The sequence below is a fragment of the Staurois parvus genome, unplaced genomic scaffold, assembly GCF_062004578.1.
Source record: "Staurois parvus isolate SC_StPar_1 unplaced genomic scaffold, SC_StPar_1.0 ptg002100l, whole genome shotgun sequence".
Classification (NCBI taxonomy): domain Eukaryota; kingdom Metazoa; phylum Chordata; class Amphibia; order Anura; family Ranidae; genus Staurois; species Staurois parvus.
The window spans coordinates 28,676-40,804 of NW_028319896.1; the positions used below are offsets into that span (position 1 = coordinate 28,676).

Sequence of the window (12,129 nt, forward strand, 5' to 3'; positions counted from 1 at the left end):
ATTGTAAATATAGGTCGCATGTATATATTTTTTTTCTAAATATATTGTAAATATATTTCTCTTCCATCTTATTCTCTTACAATTTTTTTTTATGTTTAACTGACCATAGAAAATTTCCAAACAAAGTATCTACAGCGATAGATGTTTTCCGATGTCGTATGTTGACCAAAGAGGGATGGGACTGAGGTGTAGGCACATATAACACGTGTGAATCAGCGCTTTCCACTCCTGGCTAGACTCTAAACTCCCTCAGTGAAAGAAGACTCCTATCCCGTGATCTGAAGATAGAAGACCTCTGGGGACACTCGGAGACATCTCCTGGGACATGGATTACGGCTATGAAATGAAAAAGTACGAGGGATATCCTCCTAACCCAGCTTATTCTTCCGGCTTTTCCACCTACCCTGCCGGCCCACCAGTTTACTCTCTCAATCCCCCGGCCTACTCTCCCAATCCGGTTTACGCTCCTAATCAGGTCCCCACCTACAGCAGCGTCCAACCACCGTACTACGTTGGCCAACCTCAACCTGCAGTTATGGTGACAACTCAATCCAACGTGATGGTCCTTCCTCAGCCGGCTTGCAAGGACTACCTTGCCTGGTCTGTGGTGAACCTGATTTTCTGCAACCTCATTCTTGGCGTTGTGGCCCTTGTGTTCTCCTCTAAGGTAGGCATAAAGCGAGGGCGCCATCTTTACAAAACAAAAGGATCATTTCAAAGGAATGGGAATATGCAATGTTCTCTCGGTTCCAGCGTATCAATGTAGAGAACGATCCTAAAATACAAATGTACATTTTTGGAACGCATTTACAAATGTAAGTTAAAATGTCTTTTTTATATGTTAAAAAAAATCTGAAGAATATATTGTAACAAAAGTATTTTTAAAAATATATATTTTTTTTAAAATACATCGTTCAGCTTTTTGTAGATTTGCATTTTTAAAGACATGCAGTATATTTGAAATGTATTCTTAAAAATATTTTCCATATATCTTGTAATAAAAATGCACTTCAACATGCAGTGTGTGTGTGTATATATATATATATATATATATATATATATTTAAATATATGCCTTTGGAAAATATATTTTAATTTACATTTTTGGAATACATGTTAAAATATATTCGTGTAGGCCAATATATTGTAAATATAGGTCGAATGATATACAGTAGGTAACATGTATCATTTTTTTTTCTCTTACATATGGGATCTTACATTTTTTTTGTGTTTACTGACCATAGAAAGTTTCTAAACAAAGTATCTACAGCGATAGATGTTTTCCGATGTCGTATGTTGACCAAAGAGGGATGGGACTGAGGTGTAGGCACATATATCACGTGTGAATGAGCGCTTTCCACTATTGGCCAGACACTAAACTCTCCCAGTGAATGAAGACTCCTATCCCGTAATCTGAAGATAGAAAATCTCTGGGAACAATCCGAGACATCCCACATGGAAAAAAAATATACTTTAACTCTATTTTAAAAAATACATTCTTAATATATTCTTCCCAAAATATATTGACATATATTTCAAATACTGCAATATTTAAAATATATATTCTTAATATATTTGCGCTACGTAAATTGGCAGCGCTATATAAGTACCTGTAATAAATAAATAAATATTCTTCCCAAAATATATTCAATATATTTCAAAATGTATTTCAATATATTTGTGAATATATTATTAAAAATGTATCCAGAACACACGCTGAAATATATTTCAAAGTGTCATTTGGAATGCATTTACAAGTATAATTAAAAACCTATGTTTAAATGCATTTTATTTTTAGATGTTCAAAAATATCTGGAAAATATATTTTAAAAAATATATTTTAAATATATGCCTTTGGAAAAGATATTTTAATTTACATTTTTGGAACATGTGTTAAAATATATTCGCGTAGGCCAACATATTGTAAATATATGTTGCATGTTGCGCTTTCCACTCTTGGCCAGACACTAAACTCTCCCAGTGAAAGAAGACTCCTATCCCGTGATCTGAAGATAGATAATTCTTCCCAAAATATATTGACATATATTTCAAATACTACAATATTTTAAAAATACGTTCTTAATATATTCTTCGCAAAATATTTTCAATATATTTCAAAAATATATTTCAATATATTTGTGAATATATTATAAAAAATATATTCAGAACGCATGCTGAAATATATATCAAAGTGTCATTTGGAATGCATTTACAAATATATTTAAAAACCTATTTTTAAATACATTTTTTTTTAGATGTTCAAAAATATCTGGAAAATATATTTAAAAAAATATATTTTTAAATATATGCCTTTGGAAAATATATTTTAATTTACATTTTTGGAACACATGTTAAAATATATTCACATAGGCCAATGTAGTGTAAATATATGTCGCATGTATAATTTTTTTTTTCTAAATATATTGTAAATATATTTCTCTTCCATATGGGATCTTACATTTTTTTTTGTGTTTACTGACCATAGAAAGTTTCCAAACAAAGTATCTACAGCGATAGATGTTTTCCGATGTCATATGTTGACCAAAGAGGGATGGGACTGAGGTGTAGGCACATATAACACGTGTGAATCTGCGCTTTCCATTCTTGACGAGACACTAAACTCTCCCAGTGAAAGAAGACTCCTATCCCGTGATCTAAAGATAGAAGACCTCTGGGGACAATCCGAGACATCCCACATGGAAAAAAATATATTTTAACTATATTTTAAAAATACATTCTTAATATATTCTTCCCAAAATATATTCAAAATATTTAAAAAATATATTTCAATATATTTGTGAATATATTATTAAAAATATATCCAGAACACATGCTGAAATATATTTCAAAGTGTCATTTGGAATGCATTTACAAATATATTTAAAAACCTATGTTTAAATGCATTTTTAACTCCCCCAGTGAAAGAAGACTCCTATCCCGTGATCTGAAGGTAAAAAATCTCTGGGAACAATCCGAGACATCCCACATGGAAAAAAAAAATATATTTTAACTATATTTTAAAAATAAATTCTTAATATATTCTTCCCAAAATATATTGACATATATTTCAAATACTGCAATATTTAAAAAATATATTCTTAATATATTTGCGCTACGTAAATTGGCAGCGCTATATAAGTACCTGTAATAAATAAATAAATATTCTTCCCAAAATATATTCAATATATTTCAAAATGTATTTCAATATATTTGTGAATATATTATTAAAAATGTATCCAGAACACATGCTGAAATATATTTCAAAGTGTCATTTGGAATGCATTTACAAGTATAATTAAAAACCTATGTTTAAATGCATTTTATTTTTAGATGTTCAAAAATATCTGGAAAATATATTTTAAAAAATATATTTTAAATATATGCCTTTGGAAAAGATATTTTAATTTACATTTTTGGAACATGTGTTAAAATATATTCGCGTAGGCCAACATATTGTAAATATATGTTGCATGTTGCGCTTTCCACTCTTGGCCAGACACTAATCTCTCCCAGTGAAAGAAGACTCCTATCCCGTGATCTGAAGATAGATAATTCTTCCCAAAATATATTGACATATATTTCAAATACTACAATATTTTAAAAATACGTTCTTAATATATTCTTCGCAAAATATTTTCAATATATTTCAAAAATATATTTCAATATATTTGTGAATATATTATAAAAAATATATTCAGAACGCATGCTGAAATATATATCAAAGTGTCATTTGGAATGCATTTACAAATATATTTAAAAACCTATTTTTAAATACATTTTTTTTTAGATGTTCAAAAATATCTGGAAAATATATTTAAAAAAATATATTTTTAAATATATGCCTTTGGAAAATATATTTTAATTTACATTTTAGGAACACATGTTAAAATATATTCACATAGGCCAATGTAGTGTAAATATATGTCACATGTATAATTTTTTTTTTCTAAATATATTGTAAATATATTTCTCTTCCATATGGGATCTTACATTTTTTTTTTGTGTTTACTGACCATAGAAAGTTTCCAAACAAAGTATCTACAGCGATAGATGTTTTCCGATGTCATATGTTGACCAAAGAGGGATAGGACTGAGGTGTAGGCACATATAACACGTGTGAATCTGCGCTTTCCATTCTTGACGAGACACTAAACTCTCCCAGTGAAAGAAGACTCCTATCCCGTGATCTGAAGATAGAAGACCTCTGGGGACAATCCGAGACATCCCACATGGAAAAAAATATATTTTAACTATATTTTAAAAATACATTCTTAATATATTCTTCCCAAAATATATTCAAAATATTTAAAAAATATATTTCAATATATTTGTGAATATATTATTAAAAATATATCCAGAACACATGCTGAAATATATTTCAAAGTGTCATTTGGAATGCATTTACAAGTATATTTAAAAACCTATGCTGAAATGCATTTTTTTTTTAGATGTTCAAAAATATCTGGAAAATATATTTTAAAAAATATATTTTTAAATATATGCCTTTGGAAAATATATTTTAATTTACATTTTTGGAACACATGTTAAAATATATTCACATAGGCCAATGTAGTGTAAATATATGTCGCATGTATCATTTTTTTTTTCTAAATATATTGTAAATATATTTCTCTTCCATATGGGATCTTACATTTTTTTTTGTGTTTACTGACCATAGAAAGTTTCCAAACAAAGTATCTACAGCGATAGATGTTTTCCGATGTCATATGTTGACCAAAGAGGGATGGGACTGAGGTGTAGGCACATATAACACGTGTGAATCAGCGCTTTCCACTATTGGCCAGACACTAAACTCTCCCAGCGAAAGAAGACTCCTATCCCGTAATCTGAAGATAAAAAATCTCTGGGAACAATCCGAGACATCCCACATGGAAAAAAAATATATTTTAACTATATTTTAAAAATACATTCTTAATATATTCTTCCCAAAATATATTCAAAATATTTAAAAAATATATTTCAATATATTTGTGAATATATTATTAAAAATATATCCAGAACACATGCTGAAATATATTTCAAAGTGTCATTTGGAATGCATTTACAAGTATATTTAAAAACCTATGTTTAAATGCATTTTTAACTCCCCCAGTGAAAGAAGACTCCTATCCCGTGATCTGAAGGTAAAAAATCTCTGGGAACAATCCGAGACATCCCACATGGAAAAAAAAAATATATTTTACCTATATTTTAAAAATAAATTCTTAATATATTCTTCCCAAAATATATTGACATATATTTCAAATACTGCAATATTTAAAAAATATATTCTTAATATATTTGCGCTACGTAAATTGGCAGCGCTATATAAGTACCTGTAATAAATAAATAAATATTCTTCCCAAAATATATTCAATATATTTCAAAATGTATTTCAATATATTTGTGAATATATTATTAAAAATGTATCCAGAACACATGCTGAAATATATTTCAAAGTGTCATTTGGAATGCATTTACAAGTATAATTAAAAACCTATGTTTAAATGCATTTTATTTTTAGATGTTCAAAAATATCTGGAAAATATATTTTAAAAAATATATTTTAAATATATGCCTTTGGAAAAGATATTTTAATTTACATTTTTGGAACATGTGTTAAAATATATTCGCGTAGGCCAACATATTGTAAATATATGTTGCATGTTGCGCTTTCCACTCTTGGCCAGACACTAAACTCTCCCAGTGAAAGAAGACTCCTATCCCGTGATCTGAAGATAGATAATTCTTCCCAAAATATATTGACATATATTTCAAATACTACAATATTTTAAAAATACGTTCTTAATATATTCTTCGCAAAATATTTTCAATATATTTCAAAAATATATTTCAATATATTTGTGAATATATTATAAAAAATATATTCAGAACGCATGCTGAAATATATATCAAAGTGTCATTTGGAATGCATTTACAAATATATTTAAAAACCTATTTTTAAATACATTTTTTTTTAGATGTTCAAAAATATCTGGAAAATATATTTAAAAAAATATATTTTTAAATATATGCCTTTGGAAAATATATTTTAATTTACATTTTAGGAACACATGTTAAAATATATTCACATAGGCCAATGTAGTGTAAATATATGTCACATGTATAATTTTTTTTTTCTAAATATATTGTAAATATATTTCTCTTCCATATGGGATCTTACATTTTTTTTTGTGTTTACTGACCATAGAAAGTTTCCAAACAAAGTATCTACAGCGATAGATGTTTTCCGATGTCATATGTTGACCAAAGAGGGATAGGACTGAGGTGTAGGCACATATAACACGTGTGAATCTGCGCTTTCCATTCTTGACGAGACACTAAACTCTCCCAGTGAAAGAAGACTCCTATCCCGTGATCTGAAGATAGAAGACCTCTGGGGACAATCCGAGACATCCCACATGGAAAAAAATATATTTTAACTATATTTTAAAAATACATTCTTAATATATTCTTCCCAAAATATATTCAAAATATTTAAAAAATATATTTCAATATATTTGTGAATATATTATTAAAAATATATCCAGAACACATGCTGAAATATATTTCAAAGTGTCATTTGGAATGCATTTACAAGTATATTTAAAAACCTATGTTGAAATGCATTTTTAACTCCCCCAGTGAAAGGAGACTCCTATCCCGTGATCTGAAGGTAAAAAATCTCTGGGAACAATCCGAGACATCCCACATGGAAAAAAAAAAAATATTTTAACTATATTTTAAAAATAAATTCTTAATATATTCTTCCCAAAATATATTGACATATATTTCAAATACTGCAATATTTAAAAAATATATTCTTAATATATTTGCGCTACGTAAATTGGCAGCGCTATATAAGTACCTGTAATAAATAAATAAATATTCTTCCCAAAATATATTCAATATATTTCAAAAATGTATTTCAATATATTTGTGAATATATTATTAAAAATGTATCCAGAACGCATGCTGAAATATATTTCAAAGTGTCATTTGGAATGCATTTACAAGTATATTTAAAAACCTATGTTTAAATGCATTTTTTTTTTAGATGTTCAAAAATATCTGGAAAATATATTTTAAACAATATATTTTTCAATATATGGCTTTGGAAAATATATTTTAATTTTACATTTTTGGAACACGTGTTAAAATATATTCGCGCAGGCCAACATATTGTAAATATAGGTCGCATGTATAATTTTTTTTCCTAAATATATTGGAAATATATTTCTCTTCCATATGGGTACAGTAGGCACTGAGTTGCACCGGCACCCTGGCGGGATTCACATCACACGGCCAGGGGCGGACTGACAACTTATGGGGCCCCCGGGCAATAGGGGATCATGGGGCCCCTGTGTCCTTGTCCACACTCAAAAAAAGCCTATAAAAGGTACCAGGGGCATATCATGGGGCCCCCTACTGACCCCGGGCCCTCGGGCAATGCCCGAGTTCTCCAATGGCCAGTCCGCCCCTGTACACGGCTTAGACCCTAATCTTTCCTAGGTGCCCAGTTCATCTGTAATATATGAATTTTATTTTCCTTCTTACAGACGCGGGATGCTGTGAGACGTGGAGACTCCTTCTTGGCTGGACGTCATTCCCGAAGAGCGTTCAGCCTGAATGTAGTAGCCCTGGTCCTGGGCATAGTAGCCCACATCAGCTGGATATCCTGGGTCATCTACTGGTCCGTGACCCGTCCCTACAGATACAACTATAACTACTACAATGATGGATTCTACGGCTAGGACCCAACGTCGTACCGGATACAGAACCCGCCATCTGTTTGCTCCATAATCATTTTTACTAATAAAAAATAGCTGCTCATTTTTTATTCTTTTTTTTTGTATCATAAAATACTCTGGAAGTCCGAGAGCTATAGGGGTGCGGATCCACAAGTAGAGTGCAAGCCTTAGTGGTCACATGCCATGGCTTCTTTCTTACTATTTAAACCCTCCAACATGAATGTGACATGTTGCAGCTTACCGGTCCTGGGGTGTGGTTGCTGCATTAGTTTTCTTTCTTACGGATTTTTCCTTCTCATTTATTTTCACCTGGTGATCCTGCTACTAAAATATTTCCCTGTGCCCTGTTCAGGGGCGGACTGACCGTTTGGAAACTCGGGCACTGCCCGAGGTCCCGGGGTCAGTAGGGGGCCCCATGAGATGCCCCTGGTACCTTTTTCATAGGCTTTTTTGAGTTTGGGCAAGGACACAGGGGCCCCGTGATCCCCTATTGCCCGGGGGCCCCATGAGTTGTCAGTCCGCCCCTGGCCCTGTCCTATTGCGGTAACACTCACTTATGGGACTGTATCTATGAAGCAGCAGTGTTGTCAATGTAGGTCTGAAGGATTGTTCCAACTACAGAGCTACAGAGCACCTACCCCTGTCCTCTCTTTCCATAACATGGGGGAGGTGTTCTACAGTCCTGTCCTTGGGGGGTGGGGGGGGGGGCACTAACTCCCTGTACGGTCCTATAGGGAAGAAAAATATATTAAATTGGGATGAATATTAAAAATATTCATCCCAAATATATTGCCACATATTTGAAATACTACAATGTTGGCCGTATTCAATATGTTTCAAAATATATTTCAATATATATATATATATATATATATATATATATTTATTTATATATTATTATTATATATTTTTTTCCTATATATTTATAAATAAATATATAATAATATATAAATATATATATATATATATATATATATATATATATATATATAATTTATGAATTTTATTTATATATATATATATATATATATATATATATATGTATATATATATATATATATTGAAATACATTTTGAAATTTTTTGAATATGGCCAACATTGTAGTATTTCAAATATGTGGCAATATATTTGGGAAGAAAATTTTTAAAATATATTTCAAATATATTTTTCTTCCATATAGGAGTGTACAGGGAGTTACACTACAAGTTGAAAAGTTACAAATATGAAAAATTTGCACCCTGCACCTTTCATGAAGCATAGTATAAAACACGTTTAAAAACTCCAATTTTGGTCATATTCAATATATTTCAAAATATATTTCAATATATATATATATTTATATATATATATATATATATATATATATATATATATATATACTGTATGTTGAAATGCATTTTTATTACAACATATATGAAAAATATTTTTAAAAATACATTTCAAATATACTGCATGTGTTTACAAATACAAATCTACATTTTTGGAATGCATTTAAAAAATTATGTTAAAATTACTTTTTTATATGTTGAAAAAAATCTGAGGAATATATAAAGAAATACATATTTTCAAAAATATTTTTCATATATTTTGTAATATATAAAAATTGCATTTCAACATACAGAATATATATATTATTAATATTATTATTATACAGGATTTATGGCGCCAACAGTTTGCTCAGCACTTTACAATATAACGGGAGACAATACAGCAACAATACAGTTCAATACAAGAGGGACAGGAGGGCCCTGATCCTGGGAGCTTACAATCTAGGACAGTGATGGCGAACCCGTGGCACACGTGCCACAGCCGGCACGCCGAGCCTTATCTGTGGGCACGCCAGGAGAATCCAGCGGCGCGCTGTCTTCCCGGCTGTAGTGTGCGTGACAGCCGGGTCCCAAGTGCGCATGCACAAGAAGCAGTGCTCTTTGTGAATGGTAAGGTAGTACCTGGGACACATGACAGATCCCAGAAGCCGCCGGACCAATCACAAAGCGCAGCGCTTCTCGCGCATGCGCACTGGGCATCCGGCTGTCCGACGAGCGCCCACACTACAGAAGCCGGGAAGACAGCGCGCGGCTGGATCGAGGAACAGGTAAGATAAAAAAAAAAACTCTGTAGAAGTAAGAGCGGGTACCTGTCAAATTCAGGTACCCGCTCCCCCTCCCTCCCCAAAGGTCAGCAGTCATCTCTGTGCTGTCCGCAGTCTCTGGTCATCCCTGTGCTGTCCGCAGTCTCTGGTCATCCCTGTGCTGTCCGCAGTCTCTGGTCATCACTGTGCTGTTCGCAGTCTCTGGTCATCCCTGTGCTGTCCGCAGTCTCTTGTCATCCCTGTGCTGTCCGCAGTCTCTGGTCATCCCTGTACTGTGTCCGCAGTCTCTGGTCATCCCTGTACTGTCCACAGTCTCTGGTCATCCCTGTGCTGTCCACAGTCTCTGGTCATCCCTGTGCTGTCCGCAGTCTCTGGTCATCCCTGTGCTGTCCGCAGTCTCTGGTCATCCCTGTACTGTGTCCCCAGTCTCTGGTCATCTCCTGTACTGTGTCCGCAGTCTCTGGTCATCCCTGTACTGTGTCCGCAGTCTCTGGTCATCCCTGTACTGTGTCCGCAGTCTCTGGTCATCTCCTGTACTGTCCGCAGTCTCTGGTCATCTCCTGTACTGTGTCCGCAGTCTCTGGTCATCTCCTGTACTGTCCGCAGTCTCTGGTCATCCCTGTACTGTCCGCAGTCTCTGGTCATCCCTGTACTGTGTCCGCAGTCTCTGGTCATCCCTGTACTGTGTCCGCAGTCTCTGGTCATCTCCTGTACTGTGTCCGCAGTCTCTGGTCATCCCTGTACTGTCCGCAGTCTCTGGTCATCTCCTGTACTGTGTCCGCAGTCTCTGGTCATCCCTGTACTGTGTCCGCAGTCTCTGGTCATCTCCTGTACTGTGTCCGCAGTCTCTGGTCATCCCTGTACTGTGTCCGCAGTCTCTGGTCATCCCTGTACTGTGTCCGCAGTCTCTGGTCATCCCTGTACTGTCCGCAGTCTCTGGTCATCCCTGTACTGTCCGCAGTCTCTGGTCATCCCTGTACTGTCCGCAGTCTCTGGTCATCCCTGTACTGTCCGCAGTCTCTGGTCATCCCTGTACTGTTAATTAGTTTGCACTACTGTACGAGTTGTTTTTTCTAAACCAAAAGCTCGATATTCAGGTTTCATTGCAGTGTTGGCACTTTGAAAGAAATAAGTTGGTTTTGGGTTGCAGTTTGGGCACTCGGGCTCAAAAGGGTTCGCCATCACTGATCTAGGAGATATACAGATATATTTATAAAAATGTGTGAGGTCAGGCACTGATGTCGGGGGAGGAGGCCTGGCTCGCAGTCTCCACTCTATTTCATCCCAAAGGTGTTCTATGGGGTTGAGGTCAGGACTCTGTGCAGGATAGTCAAGTTCCTCCACCCCAAACTGGCTCCTCCATGTCTCTATGGACCTTGCTTTGTGCACTGGTGGGCAGTCATGTTGGGACAGGAAGGGGCCATCCCCAAACTCCTCCCACAAAGTTGGGAGCATGAAATTGTCCAAAATGTTGCCTTAAGAGTTCCCTTCACTGGAACTAGGGGGCCAAGCCCAACCCCTGAAAAACAACCCCACACCATAATCCCCCTCCACCAAAATTTACACTTGGCACAATGCAGTCAGACAAGTACTGTTCTCCTGGCAACTGCCAAATCCAGACATGTCCATTGGATTGCCAGACAGAGAAGCATGATTGGTCACTCCAGAGAACATGCCTCCACTGCTCTAGAGTCCAGTGGCGGCGTGCTTTACACCACGGCATCCGTCGCTTTGCATTGCACTTGGTGATGGAAGGCTTGGATGCAGCTGCTCAGCCATGGAAACCCATTCCATGAAGCTCTCTACGCACTGTTGTTGGGCTCATCTGAAGGCCACACCAAGTTTGGAGGTCTTTAGCTATTGATTCTGCAGACAGTTGGTGACTTCTGCGCACTGTGCGTTTCAGCATGCGCTGACCCCGCCCTGTCATGTGACGTGGCCTACCACTTGGTGGCTGAGTGGCTGTTGTTCCCAGTTGCTTCCACTTTGTTATAATCCCACTAACAGTTGAGCGTGGAATATTTAGTAGCCAGGAAATGTCACGGATGGACTTATTGCCCAGGTGGCCACCTATCACGGGACCACGCTTGGAGTCACTGAACTCCTGAGAGCGACCCATTCTTTCACCAATGTTTGTAGAAGCCGTCTGCATGCCTAGGGGCTTGATTGTATACACCTGTGTCCATGGAGGGGATTGGAACACCTGAATCACATGATTTGGAGGGCGGGGCCAATACTTTTGATAATATAGTGTATATTACACTTCAAGGTACAGCTATTTGCTGTC

The 12,129-nt window shown here is 35.0% G+C and overlaps 1 protein-coding gene across 1 annotated transcript; it reads left to right on the forward strand.

The window, feature by feature from the left end:
• The first annotated feature begins 228 nt into the window (after positions 1-228).
• Positions 229-7,832, forward strand: LOC149432810 (interferon-induced transmembrane protein 1-like). The gene is made up of 2 exons (XM_089664916.1): positions 229-667; positions 7,559-7,832. Exons 1-2 carry the CDS (start codon positions 326-328, stop codon positions 7,751-7,753), a joined length of 537 nt encoding a protein of 178 aa, XP_089521042.1. The 5' UTR covers positions 229-325; the 3' UTR covers positions 7,754-7,832.
• Positions 7,833-12,129: the final 4,297 nt, after the last annotated feature.